General features: G+C 31.7%; 1 protein-coding gene across 6 annotated transcripts in view; it reads right to left on the reverse strand.

The window, feature by feature from the left end:
- Positions 1–23,040, reverse strand: part of NOVA1 (NOVA alternative splicing regulator 1) — a 149,829-nt gene that overhangs the window by 11,780 nt on the left and 115,009 nt on the right. For 3 of the 6 annotated variants that reach the window (XM_032343984.1, XM_032343986.1, XM_032343988.1), the window contains one exon: positions 16,521–16,592. The exons of 2 other annotated variants lie outside the window; for them this stretch is intronic. In XM_032343984.1, the coding sequence (XP_032199875.1) occupies positions 16,521–16,592 (72 nt within the window). Of the gene's footprint in view, positions 1–15,766; positions 16,087–16,520; positions 16,593–23,040 lie in introns of those variants that run through there. One more of the 6 variants, XM_032343989.1, reaches the window with a different exon arrangement.

The raw sequence follows: 23,040 nt of genomic DNA on the forward strand, positions 1-23,040 counted from the left end.
TTTTGAGAAGAACAGGAACTAACTCTTCTTTAAATCCTTGGTAGAATTCACCTGTGAAGTCACCTGGCCCTCAACTTTTGTTTGTTTGGGAGTTTTTTGACTACTGATTAAATTTCTTTGTTGGTTGTTGGTCTGTCCAAGTTTTCTATTTCTTCCTGTTCTGGTAGTTTATAATATGGTGTTGGAAAACTGGACGGCAACATGGAAAGAAAGAAATTATTCCACTTTCTTACACCGTACACAAAAATAAATTAAAAATGGATTAAAGACCTAAATGTGAGACAAGAAACCATAAAAATCCTAAAGGAGAACATAGGCAGTAACCTTTTTGACATTGGCTACAGTAATTTCTTTCTAGACACATCTCTCCAGGCAAGGGGAACAAAGGCAAAAAAAATAAACTACTGGGGCCTCATCAAAATAAAAAGCTTCTGTATAGCAAAGGAAATGACAAAACTAAAAGACAACCTAAGGGAGAAGATAATTGCAAATGAAATATCCAAGGGTTAGTATCCAAAAATCTATAAAGAACTTATCAAACTCAAAACTTTAAAAGCAAATAATAAAATTATAAAATGGGCAGAAGACATGAACAGACAAGTTTCCAAAGAAGACACACAGATGAACAGACACATGAAAAGATGGTCAACATCACTGACCATGAGGAAATTACAAATCAAAACTACAAAAAGATATCATCTCACACCTGTCAGGAATGGCTAAAATCAACAATACAAGAAAAAACAGGTGTTGGCAAGAATGCAGAGAAAGAGGAACCCTCCTACACTGTTGGTGGGAATGCAAGCTAAGATGGTGCAGCCACTGTGGAAAGCAGTACGGAGGTTCCTCAAAGAGTTAAAAATAGAATTACCCTACAATCCAGCAATTGCACTGCTAGGTATTTATGCAAAGAATACAAAAATACTAAAGGACTCAAGCACCCTGATGTTTATAACAGCATTATCAACAATGGCTAAATTATGGAACCAGCCCATATGGGTCCATATGGGTCCATCAGCTGATGAAAAATAAAGACGATGTGACATAGATATACAATGGAATACTATTCAGCCATAAAAAGATGAAATTTTGCCACTTGCAATGTGGTGGATGGAGCTAGAGTGAAGTGAAGTAAAATCAGAGAAAAAAAAAATCTGATCTCACTCATATGTGGAATTTAAGAAACAAAACAAACAAGCAAAGGGAAAAAAAAAAAGAGAGAGGCAGCAAACCAATTAATAGTCTCTTAACTAGAGAGAATAAATTGATGGTTACCAGAGGGCAAGTGGCTAGGTGCAGGAGGGATGAGCAAAATAAGAGATGGAGATTAAGGAGTGCTCTTGTGATAAGCAAGTTGTATGGGAATCACTATAGTGATGTTTAATCACTGTACACCTGAAACAAATATTATACCCAATGTTAACTAACTGGAATTTAAATAAACCTTAAACATTAAAAAAAAAACAAATACAAGAAAAAAGATATACCTTGAAAATAGTAAAAAAAAAAAAAAAAGAGAGAAAATCACCAATATTATAATAGTTAAATATTAAACTTGCACTATATGAATTTTTCTTAAATTTTCACTGATGTACTATGTTTTTCCTATGATATTTTGTAGTTTCTTACTCAATAAGGTTTTGTGGCTTCTTAGCTATAAAAAAGTGTAGAACTTCCCTATGACCCTGCCATTGCACTCCCGGGTATTTACCTCAAAGATACAGATGTAGTGAAAAGAAGGGCCATCTGTACCCCAATGTTTATAGCGGCAATGGTCATGGTTGCCAAACTGTGGAAAGAACCAAGATGCCCTTCAATGGACGAATGGATAAGGAAAATGTGGTCCATATACACTATGGATTATTATGCCTCCATCAGAAAGGATGAATACCCAACTTTTGTAGCAACATGGATGGGACTGGAAGAGATTATGCTGAGTGAAATACGTCAAGCAGAGAGAGTCAATTATCATATGGTTTCTCTTATTTATGGAGCATAACAAATAGCATGGAGGACATGGGGAGTTAGGAGAAGGGAGTTGGGGGAAATTGGAAGGGGAGGTGAACCATGAGAGACTATGGACTCTGAAAAACATTCTGAGGGGTTTGAAGTTGTGGGGGGGTCAGAGGTTGGGGGAACCAGGTGGTGGGTAGAGAGGGCATGGATTGCATGGAGCACTGGGTGTGGTACAAAAACAATGAATATTGTTATGCTGAAAATAAATAAAATAAATTAAAAACAAAACAAAACAAAACAAACAAACAAACAAAAAAAAGTGTAACCAAACTGGTTGTGAAAGTCCAGAATACAAACATATCTGTGTTTACTTGATTAAGTTATGAGCTGGATCAATACTATAACTCAAATGACAGTTTCTACTGAGTCATAATCACAATTTATAATTGATGCAATTACCTCCTATCCTTTGCCTTGCTTCAAGCAATTACATTTTTACTTCAGAATAATTAACTCAAAAAGTTTTGTGAAGATTGTACTTCATTTTGCATCTTTTTTCAAAGGGCCTTATTTTACTTGCCCTTTTGGCTGCTAGATATGAGAGAGAATGACAGACAGTACACCTCTTTTTTTGTGTCTCTTTGGAAAAAGACAGAAAATGAACGATTATGCCCATGAAATTTCAAAAGACAAATAATATTTAACTTAACTTTTCTACTTAATACATTGTTTCATGTTGCCCCTTGAAGGATTATTAAAAGTTTTTTTTTTTCTTTTGATGACTGCTGCATATTTTATTTTATTTTTAAAGATTTTATTTATTTATTTGACAGACAGAGATCACAAGTAGGCAGAGAGGCAGGCAGAGAGAGAAGGGGGTAAGCAGAGTGCCTGATGCGGGGCTGGATCCCCAGACTCTGGGATCATGACCTGAGCCGAAGGCAGAGGCTTTAGCCCACTGAGCCAGCCACACAGGTGCCCCAGACTGCTGCATATTTTAATGATACATCACATCACATTCCAGAGAGGGGTAACTTAAGTATAAGAAAAATAGGAAAAACCAATATTTTATTGGTAAGAACAAGGAAAAGAAAAGCACTTTAAACTATTTCTGTTATGTTGAGATGCTAAGTACTCTAGACATAATTATGTCAAAAAAGAAAAAAATACTAGAAATCAAATAACTATAAAGAAAACACAAGGGTTGTAAATGATAAACATTTTAGGGCAGCCTATTTTACAAATGAAAATAATTTGGAGCACTGTCATCTTAATGCTTACTAAACTATATTTTACTAAAATGAGGTTAAATTTCTGGAAGCCCATTTGTCATCATTGTCCATGTGTGAAATTATCAAAAGTCTCTTAGAAATTATTATTATTACTGTTATTATTCTAAATCATCTCATCTTAGACAAGCTTTTTCAGAATATATGTAATAAGATAATTGTTTAGTGTTCTTAATTCTGATTAGTGAAAAAATGTATTTGAAATATTTGGGGTTTTAATATGAAAACTAATGTTTTTAATTTAATATTTTAATGTCAATTCAAAAAGTGAAAAATATCTATGAACATTAAAGTAGGGGCTGTGTTCATGGAAGTGGATGATGAAAAGGGATGAGAAATAAGAGTAGAAGGAATCAAGAATTCTATTTTGGGTATTTTGAGTTTGAAATCCACATCAGACATTTAAATGTTGATATTGAGTAGGTGATTGGCTATGGGTCTAGAGATCAGAGGAAATTTGAGAGTTAACATAGAGATAGCTATTTAAAGCAACAGGAATGGATAAGGTAGTCTAGGGGACCATAAAAGTAAGTAACAATTCATTAAATAGTGAACAGTAAAGAACTGTGTTTGACAAGAAAATATTACTCTGCTAAAATCAATCAAAGATATTCAAGGTAGATCAGCAAAATTAATCACTAAAAAAAAGTGAATCATGAATGGTCTGCTAATCTTTTTCTTTTAAAAAATGTGTGCCAGTATGTATTACCTCTTAGAAATCACTTTGTAGTACACATTAAGTTGTAAAATGAACATAATCTTTAGTTTTTCTCCTTTTGGGATCCTTCTGGGAAATAAATCACAGAAAATTTACACACAGAGCAGTGCACAGGTACTACATGCAATTATAAAATACTGTGGAAAATGACACAAAATTCTAAAATTTATATAAATATGTTACATAGACTTGGATTAAATAGTGTAAAATTATATGCAGGTAAAACTGAAATGAAGGTAATAGTAGAAATTGAATTTCAGGCGAGCTTTTTTCCCCTTACCATATAGACTTTGTCTTATTTTAATATTTTAAAAGCAGTTTAACAAAAGGAAATTAAAAAATGACTCCCAAACTAGGCTGCTGAATAAATAAATCTTGCAAGAGCAAAATAAATAATTTGTTTAAAATAGTTTTAGTAGATTTCCAGTATTCACTACATAATTTTTTTTTTTAGTGTTTATTGTATGCCAAGTACTGTTCTAGATGTTGGTGATTTTATAGAAGTGAATAAAAAGGATAAGGCCTCACTTTATGAAACTTACAGTCAGGTGGTATCATAAATACTACCAAATATTTAAATTTATATTATAATATTAGTTGAGAGATGACAGGGGATTTAGAATATACTTTTAAATTTTAATAAGGAAGCTTAAAATCATAGTTTTAAATAAGATTCATGTAATTAAAATAAATGCTTGTTTATGAAGACCACAAAGGTAATTTTGGAATTTAAAGGTTTTTAAAATTCCGAGTTTATTCATGGACTGATTTGACACTCTATGATGTAACCAAACTAATTAGATATTTTTAGAAGTAACTGTCTCAACTATGTTTGAAAATCAGTCCCTACTTAAACTTATGTAACTAGATAATTAATCAAAAAGGAACCTTTTATAATTTGGGTTTTAAATTTTGTTTTTACAAATTTTTGATTAAGCCATTTTTACCATTAAAATTATTACTTAGGTGGAAAGATTTATGTGCTATATTTTTACAAGACTTAAGCTATTTTGAAAGATATCTTTGAAGTCAAATATAGGTGCTTGTAGGTATTTTAGATTTTCTAATCTTGCTAATACATTTCTTATCTTTAATTTTACCAATAACTTTTCTGAAGACAATACTTATTTTTTAAAAACAAATACATTTGCATTTCAGTATCTTACTAGTAAAATTTGATAATTTATTATCACAAATGACTATTGTTAGGAAAATAAAAATCTCATAAATTATTCTTATTTAATTAACACGGGATAAACAAATATTAACTAAATAAAAGGTTACAGAAGAATGTCTGTAATTTAACAAACTGTATTATTAGTCACAAAGCTAAGCTTTTTACCTATATGTGGACTGAAGTAGTTTACTTCTACTATGTAATGAATCATAAATAAAAATACATTATTTTTATAACTTCTATTATTTGACTAGAAACAATTCACAGTTAGTTAATGAGATAAAGACTTCCTTTCCCAGAAATATTTTTAAAGAGTAACTTAAAAACTGTATCATCTAATTGAAGGAAAAAACCAATAGGTAAATAAACACTTAATAAAATGAATTATAAAGGTATTAAGTTCAGAAGAAAAGATGTTTTTAATAAGATCAACTTATTATTTCCTAGAATGTTCCCTAATCAAAGACAAAAAAAAATTAGAAAAGTTAAAAATGAGAAACAATTTTTTATTCTATAGTGAGCAGGAGTCAAATTCTCTCATCTGGCAAAACTATTCTTTAAAAGAAAATGCAAAGACATTGATTCCTATTTCTAAGCATTTTAAAAAGAAAATTAAAATGTTGAAAATAAATGATAACTACCCCTTTTATATGGCTTATATGGCTTTATTTGAAAGATTAGGAAAAAATCTATTTAACTGTACACACACACACACACACACACACACACACACACACAAACACATACAGGAGAAGGACTAATACACTTCTGGAGCAAAGAGCAATCAGGGTTTTGGTTATATAAACACATGTATAATGTTCTGTCTTGAGAACATACTGTGGTATAAGAACTACTAAAACCAAAACTACAAGGAAAATACACAAATCACCTTTACCTAGTAGGCAGTCCAGAAAGACAGAGTATTGCAAGCCTGCCTACTTAGGAGCCAATGCCTGATTTATCTACAGTATGTAAAATAAGCAACGTTACAGAGTGATTATCCATTCTTTTCTCCTGAAGAGTACCACTGTCTTCAATCAAAATAGGTGAAAAGCCCTAGATTTCCCATAAACATGAATATATCTTCATATGAAATCATACCTTCAAAAGTGACTTTGGAAGGTCATATAATCTGGTATTTACCATATGATGTGTTATAAACATATAAATTATGTGCTTTCAGCAGCCATCCTTGTCCTCAGGTGGATCCTCTGATTCTCATCACTGGGTGTGAAGAACACACTATCTACAGCATAGCAAATGAGCAAACTTAGAAGTTTGCAATGGAACAAATATGGTCAGGAAGCACTGATTTAACCCTTTTCCATAGTTTTGGGCAAGAATATTGCTAAACAATCTTAAAAGAATACAACTTAATCTGCATATAAAGATCTCCAAAGTAAGAGAACTCCTGACCAAACCTGGGAATCATCAAAGACTACTAATGCTATCTGAAAAGATAACTATCCTTTGTATAATAACCTCTCATAGATTTAAATTGTACTAGTTAGTAAACTCTACTGTTCTCAAAGCTAAACCTAACTCAAAGCTAACACCTATCCTTCAGCTTCTGCACAAATCACATACTTTTCTTTAATATTTTTCAAATAAAGTGTGTTATTTCATGAAAAAAGTTTTCATAATTAAAGTTTGAGAGATGACAGTGTTAATGTTGTGCACAATCATAATAATTTTAGTCAACTAATATGCAGTTTTTATATGGTAAACAACTTCAGAAAACATTTCTCTAATTTTTTAAACATACATGCCCAGTCTTGTGCTAGACCTATTAAGTTAAATACCTCCATAGGTAGTTTTGATGTGAAGCTAGGAATGAGAACCTTTGATAGATTAAGAAAGAATGAAGAAAAATATTGTAAATATTACACAATTTAATTTGACATAACTTTAAAATATGAAAGAGTTGTCATTTCATTTGCTAGTTAATAAGTGCCTTCTCTAGGCCTGAACCCTCTCTCATGATCCTTCTTGAAATTCCTCAATAAAGCATTCCATGACTATTAAAAGAAGGAGCCAAGTAGCTCAAACAAATATATAATGTCAAAGATGGTCTAATCTTCCTTTTGGGAAATTCCCACTTTCTATTTTTTAAAACACAGTATAAATCACAACTGAAGGCATTATTTTCTCCATCTTGTTTTACATTCTCTTAGTTAACATTTTAAAAACAAAGTAGAGAGAAAACAAAAAAGTTAAAAGTTAATAATGTTCATAATCCTTATCACCTTGATGATACACACAGACAAGATGTTTTTGACTATTAAACATAGGGCCATATGTGTCTTAGCAGCTTAATATTCTTTAGGTAATATATTATGAACACTATTCTACGCCAAAGTATGAGGTTTTAACTCATTATTTTTAATAGCTTTACCACATAATATTCTGCAACACCATAATTTATTCAGTCACTCTCCTGTTAAAGAGGTCAGACTTTTTCCTAAGTTTTGCCACGGCAAATAATATTGTAATATACATCCGTAGTCTCCATATTCCTGTATATTGGTGCATTAAGTTTTACTGGATGAATTCTCAAACACTGCAATTTTGTAGCATTTCTTACTTATATCAACATTGTATAAGAATGATTATTTCCCATATCTGTGTCAGCACTTTTAATTTATAAATACACATGCACACACATACACACACACACACACACACGCTGTATTCCCAAAGTATGTGTATTACTAACACACATAGAATTTTATCTATTTGTTAAAAAAAAGTAGAATGTTGTGATACTGATTTATATTTCCCTGATGCCTAGTGAGGTTAAATATGTTTTCATATGTTCATTGGATATTTCTATTTCTTTTTCCATAAAGTGCCTTTTCATAATCGGCCTATTTTTCTCCCTTTTCCCCCCCTATATAGGAGTTCCCTGTGGAGTTATTAATTCATTGTTATATGTGTGCAATGTATATTTTTCCAAAGATACTGCTATTTTTGCTTACTAATGGTGTATTCTGCTATACCAAAAATATAAAGTATTTATATCCCAAATCTTAACTTATTCCTTTGTTTTGGGTTTTCTTCTTGCTTAAGAAAGCTATCCTCAACTTTATTTCAAACACTATAATTTACAGTTTCAATCTTGAATTCACTGAAATTTATTTTTGCATATTGTACCGGGTAGAGGTCTAAATTTATTTTCTTTCAGGTGAGTAGTCAAGTATACTCAGCACCATTTATTAAATAAAACATCCTTTTCTAAAATGAATTAAAATGACACTTAAATATTACCCTGGACCAGACAGCGTTCTAAACACTTTATATGTATTCATTCAATTTAGGGATCATGACAACTCTACAAGCTAGGCACTGTTGTTATCCACCTTTTACAATGAGAAACACAAATGGCAAAGTTAAGAATGTTTCCTCAAATCAGAAAATTAGGAAGTGGCAAAGATTTGATTTGAAGCCATGAATTATGACTCCAGATCACCATTCTCTTACTGCCTTAATGATACTACCTTTCTTAATGTATAATAAAATATGGTAAATTTCCGTATATACTTAGATTCCCGAAATCTCTATTATGTTTCACTAACTATATCTGTGTGTTAATACCATTCCTTTCATTTATGATAGTTTTATAGTAAATTTTAATAGAGTGAAGTATGTCATCCTACAAAATATTTTTCTTGAAAATTCTTTTGTTAATAATAGCCTTATGGTAATTCTTAGGCACTTGTTTTTCATATGGATATTAAAATCACTTGCCTTTGTTTCTCTCTCCTACAAAACTAAAAAAACTTGGAAGAAAATGAAAATTACAATACACTTGCATTTTAAAGTATTGATATTTTTAATCATCTCTTCCAAAATTTTTTTAAGTCTATTCATTAAGGAAGTGTTTTATGTACTTATCTGGAAATTGTACATTCTCTTAATAGGGATTCTATGCCTTTTTGGTTCAGTTTATTCTTGGGAAATTTTGAAGATTTAGATATGTATATGATATACACCAAAAAACTGCCTTCAAATATTACCAATTTTTTTTAAATACTAGCATTTTAGGGGTGCCTGGGTGGCTCAGTGGGTTAAAGCCTCTGCCTTTGGCTCAGGTCATGGTCCCAGGGTCCTGGGATCGAGCCCCACGTCGGACTCTCTGCTCCGCAGGGAGCCTGCTTTCTCCCCTCTTTCTCTGCCTGCCTCTCTGCTTACTTGTGACCTCTGTCTGTTAAATAAATAAAATCTTTAAAAAAAAAAAAAAGAAAGAAATACTAGCATTTCATAAAGCTCTTCATAGTAATAAAGTACTTAAACTCTCAACGTATATAACACAATTAGTAAGTTCACTTAAAAAGAACATTTGGATTTCACTATTTTTCTAGAACTTTCTCAAACACACTTTTAAAGAACACTACCTTGACATCTCAGAGACACACATGCTGAAGGAAATGAAAATTAATTTTGATATTTTGGTAGAGAATTATGACAATTCTTGAGACAAGAGATAAGAGCTTGACTGGCTTTCAAACTGTGTTCTGAGTAAAGCAGAAGTCTAATGAAGAAGGCTTTGTCTCTTTAACTTATTAACCTCTTTATTCAATACAGAAACACATAAACACAGAGAACTAACTGGTGTTGCCAGAAAGGAGGGGAGGAAGGATAGGTACAATAAGTGAAGAGGATTAAGAGTTACAGACCTCCAGTTATAAAATAAATAAGTCACAGAGATGAAAAGCACAGCATAGGGAATAGGGTCAATCATATTGTAATAACGTGGTGACAGACAGTAACTACACTTTTCATAGAATTGTTGAATTCACCATGTTGCACAACTAAAACTAAATTAACATTGTAAGTCAACCAAACTTAAGTAATAAAAATTTTAAAAACACCCTTTATCCAGTTGGTTTATATTTTTGGAGAAAATCTGAAGAGATATTCAAAAATTAAGTTTTAAACATGCAGGTTGTAAGCCTGCTCTCCTCCTACTACTAGTCATTCAACAAATATTTATTAAGAACCCATTAAATTCCAGATTACTGCTTCTGATACATAAGAGAATAAAACAAAGATCCCTGTTCTCATGCAACTTACTTTCTAGGAAAGTGAGAGAGACGATACGCAGCAAATATGACAATACACAAAGTACATGGTATTCTATGAGGTGATGGGAAAAAACCACAGGAGTACTGGGAGAAGAGGGAGGCCAGTTTGCAGTATTATATAGGGTGGTCAGATAGGTCTTATTAAGTAGGCTTATTTTGAACTAAGACTGGATGGCGATTAAGGGGTTAGTCAAGTAGATCTCTAAGATAAAAGAACTTCATGCAGAGAGAAAAGCAAGAGCTAACTGCTGAGGGGAGAGCATGCCTAATGCCTGCAATGAAAAGCAAGCCGGTCAGTTTGGCCTGGGGCAGAGTGAGTGGGCAGGTGAGGTAGGAAATGAAATGAAAGAGGTATTGTGGTGAGGGTCAGATCTTGCAAGTTAATGGGTGTCATTAGGGATTTTGGGTTTTACTGAGTGAAATGCGAAACTATTACAGGTATAGGCAAAGGAAAAACAAACAAAACAAAACAAAAAACAAAACCTGACACATTTTAGAAGGAATACAGACTTTATGGAGAGCAAAGGTAGAAAGGTAGGAAACCGTATATGGAAGCTGTTGCAATAATTCAGGCTTGATTTAGGGTAACAGCAGATGTAATGAGAAGTGATTAAGATTCTACACCCTTTTTTAAAGGTAGAGCTGTGAAGTGTGTAAACCTGGTGATTCACAGACCTGTACCCCTGGGGATAAAAATATATGTTTATAAAAAATAAAAAATTTAAAAAAAAATAAAAAAAATAAAGGTAGAGTCACTATTATTTTTTATAGGAACTGGACTTGGGAGTACAAAAGAAAAAAGATGAGGGTGAATCCAAGATTTCTGTTCTGAGTAAGTGGATGTATGGCATTGTCTTCCAGTAAGATGGTAAATGTTGATACAGATGGAACAGGTTTGGGGTAGTTTTTGGATTGCTGAATTTTAGAAGTCTATTAGATATGCAAGTGAAAACTGCTGCACAGGAAACTGAATACGATCTATAGTTTCATGTGAGACCTGGATTAGAGGTAAGTATGAACCTAAGTTATGTGGAACCTGAATCATACAATTTTAAGAGACATCTTTGGGAAATGCATTCAAAATTATGAACACAAAACTAGGTACAGTGTCTTGTCATAAGCTTGAGCAGATGAGAAATCTTAACGGTTAAGTTTCATTGGTTCATAATAAACCCATCTCACACTAAAGACATAAATTTTACAGATTGTCAGCATATGAAAGCCATAGTATTAGACAAAGAGAAAGAAAAGTATAAATCCAGATGTCATTTCAAATATTTATATGTGGAGCACTCCCAATAGTAAGTGGCATGAGGGGAGGAACTAGGATGCTGAGACAAAGCACATGATATAATGCAGGAGACAAATCATGAGTGTGCAGTATCCTGGAAGCCAAGTAAAGAAGGCACACCAAGGAAATGGAAGTGATAAATTATGACAAATATTGTTGATAGGCCAAGTAACATGTGGACTGGAATTAGCAGTGTGGTCATCATTGATGTCATTGGCAAACAGAGTGTTGGTGGAACGGTGGAGGAAAAAAATCTTGTTGGAGTGGATTTAAGAAAGAGCGGGAAGATACTGGAAAAAAGAGAAAATAATTTGTGAATTTTTCTACAAAGGAGTATAAGGATGGGGCATTAGTTAGTGGGGGAAGTGGGATTGAAAGAAGTTCTGTTTTGTCTTTTAAGATGGGAGAAAAAAACATATATGTATGCTGATGGAATGATTCCACAGAGACAAAAAACTTGAAAGATAAAGGAGAAAGAAGGAAGAACTGCTGAAGGGATGTCCTTGAGTAAAGAAAGAAAGATGAGATTTAACATGCAACTGAAATTACTGGCTTTTGGTAGGAGATGGTAAGATAATAGCACAGAATGTGCTATACTGGCTCAGTGAAGTAGGAAGTAAGGTCATCAGTTGGGAATGGGGATGGAGTAAGAGATATTGTGGGGTTTGTTATGGGAATTCTTTAGATAGCCCCATGATCTCTGCCTCCTTGGTGCTACTTTTTGTGCAGTTCTCTCCATTTGAACGTGGGTGAAAATTGTGACTTGGTTCTAATCAACAGAATGTGTCAGAAAGATGGAAGGTCAGTACTGTGATTAAGTTATGTTGTATGGCAAAGGAGGTGAGAAGTTACTCCTGTAATTAGGTTCAATATATAAGACTCCATCTTGTAGCACACACAGAAGAAAGATTCTCCTGCTGGCTTTGCAAGATGCAACCAGCCATGGTCAAAGTGCCCACTGGAGAGAGTGTCATACTGCAGGGAACTTGGGCAGCTTCTAGAATCTGAGGTTGCCTCTTGCCAATAGACAGTAAGAAAGAAGTCAGCACCCTTAGCACCATTACTACCATCAACCTGGATCCACTTAAAAGGGGATTAGGTTAGGCTCCAGTCAAGCTTCTAGATGAGAATGCACTTCTTCCAGTACTTTTTGCAGTTTTGTGAGCCCACGAACAGAGAACTTGGTGAAGAAGTGCCTGCATTCTTGACCCATGGAAACTAGAAGATAATAAATGGGTGCTGTTTGAATCACAGCACAATTTGTTACACAGCAAAAGAAAACTAACACAGGGGTTAAAAGAAGAGAACTTACGAAATAGCCATCTAGAAAGTAAAAAAGTGAATGGGCTTATGACTGAAAGAATTAAAGGTCTATTTGAGCTCTACAGTCATGAATTTAAAAGACCAGCTGAGTTTTGCCTGTGTTTTTCTGTAACTACAGCAAGGGTGCTAAATACGAGTCACCTACTTTCATGTTTTATTATATCTTAGTAAATAATTTCAAATTCATCAGTAAATAAGCAAATGTCTATAAATTACATATTTTTGCAATCATTATTTTTCCTTTTTCTCTTCATGAAATTTGAGAAGACTTCTAGGAGAGCTAACAACCAGGAATCTAATATTAAAGCTGGAATTTAATTTTTAGCACCACTGACTGATTAGCAAAACCATTTTGTTGAATTTGGAAGTGACTGAAAAATTTAGTATCAATAACTTAGAACTGATGATCAAACCCAACTCAATGTTTTTTATTTTGTTTTTAAGGTTTTTGAAAACATATTGCTTAAAGAATCTAATTATATTTATTATAGCTTTATATTTACTTCAAACTTAAAATTTCATATGTAAGAAATTTCAAAGTTGTACCTTACAATATGTGACACATGCAAAAAAAAAAAAAAAAAAGTCCAAGTTGTAAAACTATTAGCCCTACTAACATTTCCTTCTTATTAGGGAAGTAATAGCCGTTTGCTTTATCATTAGACAACATACAACTTAGTACTCTCACTAGTGAAGAAAATAACTGTAGAGCAGTTTAAACTATCTAGAAAAAGAATACAGAGACTCTGCTTACAGAAATATTTTGGAGCTAAAAAAGCAGCAACACTAGTACTTTAGAATTCTTCTTTAGAGGGGAAACTCAGTTTTCAAAAGCTCTATGCTATGCCATTTACCATCTTAAAGAATACTCTTTCTTTTTCATATCACTTGAAAGATACTTCAGAAAAAAATAAAATAAACATAACCTAACATTTATGGTTAACATTACATTCTAGATGCTCTACTGTTCAAGAACAATAAATTTATTTCCTTCTTCAACTCTATGAAGATGTTACAATTACTTGAAATTCACAAAAGGAGAAACTGAAACCCAATTTACTCAGCAAGTAAGTGCCAGAACAAGGATTTGATCATAAGCAATTTGGCACCAGTCTTGACTTATAACCACCATTCTGGAGGACTTCTCTTTGCGACAGTCCTTCAGTTTTCAGGGTGAAATTATTATAGACCCACTACTGTAGTTACAGTCTGCCACTCTGACCTGTGGAAATAGTCTAACCTGTAGAAACATGACGGTAGAAAAAGTAAAATTTAGTATGTACTGAAACACGTAATCATTTTTAAAAGAATAGAAAAGCTTTTAACGTTGAAACTGCAATAAAACTTTCTCTTTGGTATATTTTCTGTGCTTTTTACTTTTGGGTTTTCTGAATATTAATAGTCCCTTAGACCTTTTTATCACCCTACTGTGATAATGTGACATCACTATAACACAGACAAACTATTTATTCTGGAAATAGAACTCAATCATATCTTTGAGCTGTTATTGATGAAAATAACACAAACAGTTGTCTGGACGTATTTTATATTGGTTTATAAAAGTTCACAAGGAAAAAGTTTATAGTTTTAACAGCAGAGGGTATCATATTAGCTGTAACACATAAAAATAATTTTCTTACAAGTTTAAAAGTTCATTTTAATTGTGGAAATTTTAAGATGATCATATTAGCCCACTCTTCTATCTTGATTGCTTTTACAGATCTAAGCTAATATAGTGCGAACCTGAATCCACTGGGAAATACTGAGGGAATAAAATGATGACAAACTACTAAAAAAATGATGGACAATGACTATAATTCCTTTAATAAATTTAAGAATCTTGTTTGGTTCTTATATATCTTGCCTCAAGTTATCCAGGAGATATTATGCTTGTTTGTATAAAAACAGAAGAAAACAGAATATAAATAAAATATATTTAACAACTATAACTGCATTAGTAGATGAAGTACAAAACCACAATGAATTATTATTTCAAATATTAGAAAAATAATTGGCAGAGGTGGACACAGTAACATATCTGGAGGGTTAAAATATTAGTAGACTTTATAAACTAGCCTTTTTAAGAAACGATTTAACAGAAATTCACATGCACATGAAACTAAATAAAAGAAAATACAAATCTAATTTCAAAGACAAAATTACTGAGATAGTTTTTCTTTCCAGATCTAGGATTTTTTACATTGTTCATTCAGAAAAATCATTAGTTTTTTTTTATTGCTGTTGCACTCATTTGTCTTGTTTTTGTTTGGAAAGTAAAGGATGATAAAGTGTAAGAGAAATAATTAAAAAATAAAGTTAGTTGTTATCCCAGTAGTTTTCTATATCACGTAATTAAGGTTCACTTAAGAGATAAGGTATATAGAGTGAAAATGTATAAACACTTTTTAATCTCATGCATTAATATTACAAGCTTTGTTCTCACTTCACATTGTATCATTTCCTTCAACAAGAATTGCTGGGATTCATCACTAGAGATAATGTAGTATTTTAACCAAGTTATTGGGACTAAAATGTGAGTGTTACAGTTTTGTCTAAAGGGAATGCTACTGCATAAAATGAAAATCAATCTCCTACTTTGCTTCTAGTTATCATTTTAACATTTTTCCTGAAGTTGTAAACTATTAAACTCAATAAATAAGCAAAATTATTCTGACAATCTTAGATTGGATTACATGCAAAAGGCAAATTTAACGTAGTTAGCAAATATAGTTCAAAGTTAATAATTTATTGGTCAACTATATGAAAAAAATATAAAAAGATAAGCTTTTATTTAATAATTTAATAATCCCATAAGGCCTGTATTAAGTGAAAAAGTAGAAATATTAAAGAAAATATCATCTCTCACCTAAATAAATCTCAACTCAGACAAAATGAAAATATGTTTAATCATTTTAATGAATATATTTTCAACATTTGTCAAGTACAGTATGGCTCTGAATTACATAAAATATTTTAGATGATTTACTCAAATGTGCCAAAAATAACTACATATTTGAAAAATGACCTACAAATATTCAGTACCAAAACAATCATCAAATCAAACTAATATATTTCTGATTGCAAAGTCTGCCATTCCACCAAAGAAAATGGTCATACTAAATTAGAAGAATATACCATTTCCTAATTTGTAAAACAAAATTATCACAAACACCAATTTTCAGTTACTTTTAGATTGCTAGAAATGTTTTTCACCGAACGTTGAAAATTGTTTACACAGTAAGGCATGTCTGAAATAAAAAACAAATGAAAATGCATTCACTTTTAAAGATATACCTTTGCTCAGTAAGTCGTATTTATACATTTTTTTACATATATGATACTCTTAACTTATATACCAATAATTCTAGGAAGAATAAATAATGAAGATTATAAACAGTGACTCAATAAATAACCCACAGAGCTCCGTAAAGTCATAATCTTAAGGGAAAAATCCCAAATTCGAGTAGTCTCCCTTCTGAATATATTTTTGTTATCTAAAGTTAAAAAATACATAGAAATTTTCAGGACTAATTGATATTTCTCTTTCAGGTTATTTGGAATCTGATTATGGTGCACATATGTGAATGAACGAATACATCCTTAACCCACCATTATCTTTTTCTCCAGTGTGCAGGCAATCACCCGTGAAAAGTATGGTGTAGATGACAGGATGATACTGTACCTGATTAGCTCTGGAGGTGGTCATGGGATCAGATGGAGAGGACTTGGTGGTAGTTGGGGAAGATGGCAATGTCTGGGAACAAAGCAGTTCAGGAGCAAATCAACCTTTAAAAGCCTTAAACTGATTATTTAAATAAAACAAAATAAAATAAAATGTAATATAACGAGAACAAAATCCTATGAACAAATTTTTCTCCTACTCATTCAAATTTAATGGAATTTAAGATCAATTAAGTAACTAATGCATGTAAATATGCATGCATAAGCATGTAAAAATAAATTCATGACTTGAAATCATGATGGTGACTGATAAAAATTCACATGAGTATTAAAGGTATCCTGACCATATTCATGAATAGTAGTCTCTTTTCTTTCCCTCTTCTTTGTTTGGGGGAAAAGAGATGTCAAACAAAAATTCAAGAAATTCAATGAGTAAAACTGAAAGAGTCATTTTCCTATCAATGAATACAGTCGGGGATTGGAAGAAGTGGTGAAATGAAGTTTACTTTGGCATAAAAGCATCCACCTACTTAATATGTTGCACATCACCAACAAGTTGATTCCACATGAATTTAGGGATCCACACTTAAAAGCAACTAAATTTGCAGTTCTGAGTTCTTAAATCACATTATCTTCTAAAATATTAATTTTTAACAAATTTAGAGCCCGTCTGAAAATGTAAACATTAACCTCATATTAATAAACAAGTAACTAACAGAATTTTAACAAATTGCCATAATATTTTTATCATTTATGTTGAAGACTAAAAATTTAATATAAATGTATTATAGCATTATCAGCCTGTGTTGAAAATAAGTACAAAAATATTAGGAATCATATTTATTGTCCACTTCATTCTGAAATGCTTCTACATAGTATATATAAAATATGTTGTACAAGACCATAATCTACTTGTTGAACAATCAGTTAATATATATTAAAAAACTTCTCAAGTCCAAGAGAATAACCTTGAAGTATAAGAAGTTAAACTTTTTTTTAAAGTATATTTTCACTTAGCAAATAGCATTGCTTAAGTAGCACCCTCAAAAGATAATATTTCCTAACAGGTGAAATGGGGTAGTTTTATAGTATAGACACAATTCTGTGTGGACATTTTGTTTTATATTAATACATATGCACCAAAATTACTCAGATATGAGCAAAAGCATAACTTTAAAGGTTCAGCAATGTCAGCAAAAGCAGATAAAATTACTTTATAAAATCACATTTCTTCATTTGAGATTTCAAAAGTTCTGATTTGAGTAGAACAAAGCAGTTAAACATAAAAGAAAGGATAGAAAATTCACAGGCTTCTACTTAACTTACTGTTCTCCCGTAACAAAGTAAGATTGGTTCTAACAATAAATCAGGTTATACATAGTCTACTCCTCAAGTTATTCCTGGTTCTTCTAAAGTTAAAACCTAAAATACTTTGAGGAAAACTAGACTTAATGTTGAGTTATACCAAGGTTTTTATTAAATCGTATTTAAAAAGGGGACAGGAGCTACATTCAGAAATAAAACCTCATAAAAGAAGAAACAAAATCTTCAAATACTTTGTTTTCTATTTTCACTTTTCGTAATAAATTCCCATGATTTCTCCAGAGAGAGTTTCATTTTCAGTTATTAAAAATTGCTCTAATATTTTCTCTTCATGCAATTTATGCTGGAATATATATATTGACTTCATGCTACTACATGATAAGCAGTAAAGATTTTATTTTCCCACCTCTGGTTACAACCGTTATTACAGAGAATTCCTGTGAGTAGTTAACATACGTTTAAAAATCTGTTCTGTACTTATCTCAGATTATGAGGTTGCTGATGAAACAGATGTGAAATAAACGTAGAGGTCATTTCTCCCCAAACAGGTTAGAATTTAAGTTCATTAACCTAGAGAAGCACTAAGTATGTGTTGGGTTCTTGGATTTCCATCAGGGTAAAATCCACCTGAAGAATGATAGGTTCACCAGGACATCCACATTGCCCTGGATATCAATTCTCAATAAGGTATTAAAACACTGCAAAGAATGATGTGGAAAAAGTTCAATATGAAGTGGTTCAGAATTTGTAGTCACCTATGCTTGGCATATATATGAAATACTGGACATGTATTATTAGTAACTGATACAACTCATAGTCATCAACATCCCCTTAATAATTCTGATGCTATTTATTCCTCACAGAAACAAAAAACAGTAAGTTTAAACTTCAGGCAAAATAGTAAGTGACTAAATCATTAAAAATTTGCTTATTAAAACATCATAATCCAATAAGAAATTAAAGTTTAATACTTCAAATAAATTGGTGAAAATTATATAAATTTGAGCTTCAAGGGATAAGATTATCAAAATATCACAATAAATTGTCTCTAAATATATTTTCTTCATTTAAATTCCTAAAATAATGAACATATAATGAAATAAACACATGAAGAGTTTTGAAGCTATTATTCATATAGATACTTTAAACACAAAATATCTTCTTCTCCCTTTACTAATGTAACTTATAACAATAAAAGGATTCCAGAAAGTTTTCATTTTGGTTGATTTTTTTAAAAGTATTAGCTACAAAAAATTGGTCTAAAAACAGATAAATGTAAATATATTAGAATAGTACCTTTAATTCAAAATGTTTATTAATTAGATTAATGAAACAGCCTTGATAGTTTTCTTAACAACAGAAATAGAACCAAAGAATCCATAAGAAATAGTTCAAGGTACAATATAAGTATATGATAGATTTGTTTCCCTGTATCTTATAAACAAAGCATTTACTCCTACTTACTACACAGATTAAAAATTGTGGTTTCAGGTTAAAAATCATTTAGTAAAATTTCTGTTACACATCATGAAGATGTAACTGAATATCCATATAAGCAATAGTATATTAAAATATTTATTATAAAAAATGAATGAAGTACATTCTCCTTTAAAATGCTTTCTTTACATTTATGAAATAGTGATTGTAAAGGACAGTCATTTTTTAGCATAATTTTATCTTTCAAATGGAAAAGTGTAATATGTTTTTATTTACACGTATTTACTGTTTAAGAATTCTGTTTTAAAGATTGAAGGCTGAATTACTATTGCAGAAAATTTTAAAGTAGTTTACAACTTCAAAATAGTGGATCCTTTGAAATAGTTTAAAAATATTAATGATTTGACAATAAACATTTAGTTAAAAGTGGATATAACTAGGCTTCTGGGAATAAGAACTAGAAAGTAATTACAAATTGTAAAATGCACTCTTGTTAACAAGTGTCAGTTTTGCTGGACCAGAAAATATTGCTATAAATAAACTCTATAATATATGCAGCTTACCTCCAAGCAAATCTACAGTAACAAACTGTCAAGAACCTCTGATATTTATAGGTATAGTGAGACCAGCAATAAACAACTCTCAATTGTAATTCCAAAATCTATTACTATCTGAGTAATATTAGTGAAGTAATCACCTTCCCAAACCTGTGTTTTGAGTTCTGTTAAATAAATCAGTATAGTGCTTTATTTTAAAAAAAGGATAAAATATGTTAATATGTAACTGTCATCTTAGGTTTTTCATTGTGACAAGTATCCTCCACTTCTTCCAATGTCTGAACTATCTGAAACCCCTCCTCACTAACAGAAACTCATGTTGTCCAATCTACCCAGGTTTTTCAGAATTTATTTGTATTCTATAGCTTATTTTCCTCATAATTGCTATTTTGTACCTTTATTCTTTTCATCAACTGTCTATTCCCATGTATTTTATTTACCTTTCAACTGATAATCTTTATTACCTGAAAGAAATCATGATTTTTCAGAACGAACTTCCTTACTCACTGCAATTGACATTTGAACTTTTTCCATTTTCCAAAACATTTTTTCCCCTCCATCTTCCTTTTCTTTTCATTAAGACAAAATTGTATACTTAGACCTCCCACCCTCCATAGAGTAGGACCTTAACACCTTAAATATTAACTTTCTACTACTCCTGAGAAATCTTCTTCCCTCATAGTAATCTCATTTCTAATTTTTCTACCTTTTCAAGCTCCTTTTTATTCTTTAACACAAGCCATTCCCTCTTGAGTAGCAGGGGTTATGGGAGCCTCCCTTATCTAACTTGTATTTTACTCCTTTGTATATCCAAAATCCCAAATCAGCATTTTTACCCTTCATACCATTTTCTTTCTTTACCTAACGGAACTGGTCACTTTTAGGAAATAATATTAGTACGAAATAATGATTTTGCTCTCACCATGTGATTAACAGTGGCCTTTAATTCTCCAATAATTTCCTACTTAAAAAAATTATTCTTTTCTTTTTTTCTAGGTATTTGAAACTTTTTAGCGTCTTTCCTTAAACTTTCTCTCCTTATTTTATCACAGAGAGTATTACTGATTTCCCTTTTATCTTTATGATTAATAAAGAGCACTTACTAAGAACCAGGTATAGTTCTACTCAGTTAACACAATATCCCTATGAAATAGATTATTATTACTAGTCCCATGTTATAGGTAAAGAAGTTGAGGTACAGAGAAGCAAAACAACTCACTCAAAGTTACATGGCTGGTAAATTAAAAAGCCAGGAATTGAACCTGAGCAGTCCTGCTCCAGATCCCATGCACTGAATTACTATACTATAATGTTTCTGACTTACTTTTTCTGGTAACTGCTTCTTTATCTAATTCTTTGCTTCTTTTTACCCCCTCTCCTACTGTGAAGATGGTAAGTGAATTACCTCCTCAAATGTAATTAAGGATCTACATTTTCAGTTTTATATTCGTACCTGTATTTCTATAAAAGATTACTTCAAGAGAAAAGCATGCTACTTCCAACTTACTCAATCTGTCGGCAACACATAAAAATACTATCTCAAACAAACGCCTAACTAAAATTCACTTACTGCTTTCTAGGCTTCACCATTCTGCTTGGATCAAATCCTATATACATATATATAATCATTTTTCATTCTTTTCTCACCATTTTGGAACTACAACAAATCAGTCTCAAGGCCTTACAGATTTTACTTCGAAATATCTTTCAGCTTCAGGTAGTTGTCTCAACTTCAGTACCAAAAGAGATTAGGTGTTTGTCATCTGCTTAAAATATTACCTAGTCTCTTAACTTTACCCTGACCCAAGACATTCTATTTTAAATGAGGTTCCCTTCTCGGAAAAACTTATTCCAGATATTGAAAAGTCCCCAGAGAGAAATCTTTTGGATTTCATTTTATCAGCTTTGCTCAGAATTGGAGGCCTTAGAGCTCAGTCTTAAGATCAATTACCAGTTAAATTTCCTTGGGTAAGCTACTCAATTCCTTTGAACATCAGCTTCCATAAGTATAACATGGATTCTTTACTCTTTCCCTGCTTCATAGGTTTTTATGAAGATGGAAAAAATGTGATAATACATGTCAAGTGCATAGCACAATGGCTGGCACAGAAAAAGAATAACATCATAGATAACACTATTCTATTACTCATCTTTCATTCTTGACTACCAAACCTTTATTTATTTATTTAGCCTGACAAGGCTTAACATTCCTTAGACTTGTGAGTGTTACATGAAAGAAGTTTAGAAAATATTATCTTACAAACCTTCAAACCTAAAGATCTGCATAGTAGATCACTCACTTAATTGTCATAGTTCTCTTCTCCAGCAACAGTTGAACTCACAGGAACCCTAAGAGTCAGTCTGGATTTTTAGCACAGAAGGGAACAAAATGCAGAGGTGCCTCCTTTGGTTCTAACTTTCCAGAGAAATTAAAAGAGCTCTTTTGGGAAATATTAGGAAGTATCCATAGTCTGTAGAATGCCCCTTGGCCAGACACCAAGGCTCTCTACTATCTGGTCCCACCTACCTTTCTAACATTAGTTTCCTCTAAATTCCAACCCACATGTTTCATTTCTGTCACGACAGTCTCCTTACTATTCAACCATTATATCTTTCTCCTCAAATCCATATTGTTTCACATGCCTATAATAAGCTTTTTGCTTTCTTCTCCTCTACTTGAAAAATTCCTATATCATCTTCAAGGCCCAGTTCAAATCTTCACCTATTTTATAAGACCAAATGTCACTCCAGCCTACATTGCTTTCACACGCTTCTGAACTTTTATAGTACACTGTTCATACTGTAGTTTTGGTATATAATACAGCTTGACATTTTTATAAATTATTTTAATCATTTATGATCTCTGCCAAACTAGTTTTAGAGAGCAAGGGCTACAATTTAATATATCTTACAACTCAGTAAGAAGGAATTTAATAAATTCATGACAGAATGGATGAATAATGAACACATTATGTGCTATTTTTGCCAATTTTTTATGACAGAAGCAAAATTCTTTGACTAAGTTAACATTTCTGATATTTTCATTTGACTTTTTTAAATATAAGAGAATGCTCTAAATGCCTATAACTGCTTTGCTCTTTTCTTAAAAATACATTGTGTCTTTTCTTAAAAATACATTTGAGCCAAAAGGGGAAAAACACTGCTGAAAATCTGTAACAGACAAAAGAAGTTAACAGATGCTAA

This window comes from Mustela erminea, chromosome 5, assembly GCF_009829155.1.
Source record: "Mustela erminea isolate mMusErm1 chromosome 5, mMusErm1.Pri, whole genome shotgun sequence".
Taxonomy (NCBI): Eukaryota; Metazoa; Chordata; class Mammalia; order Carnivora; family Mustelidae; genus Mustela; species Mustela erminea.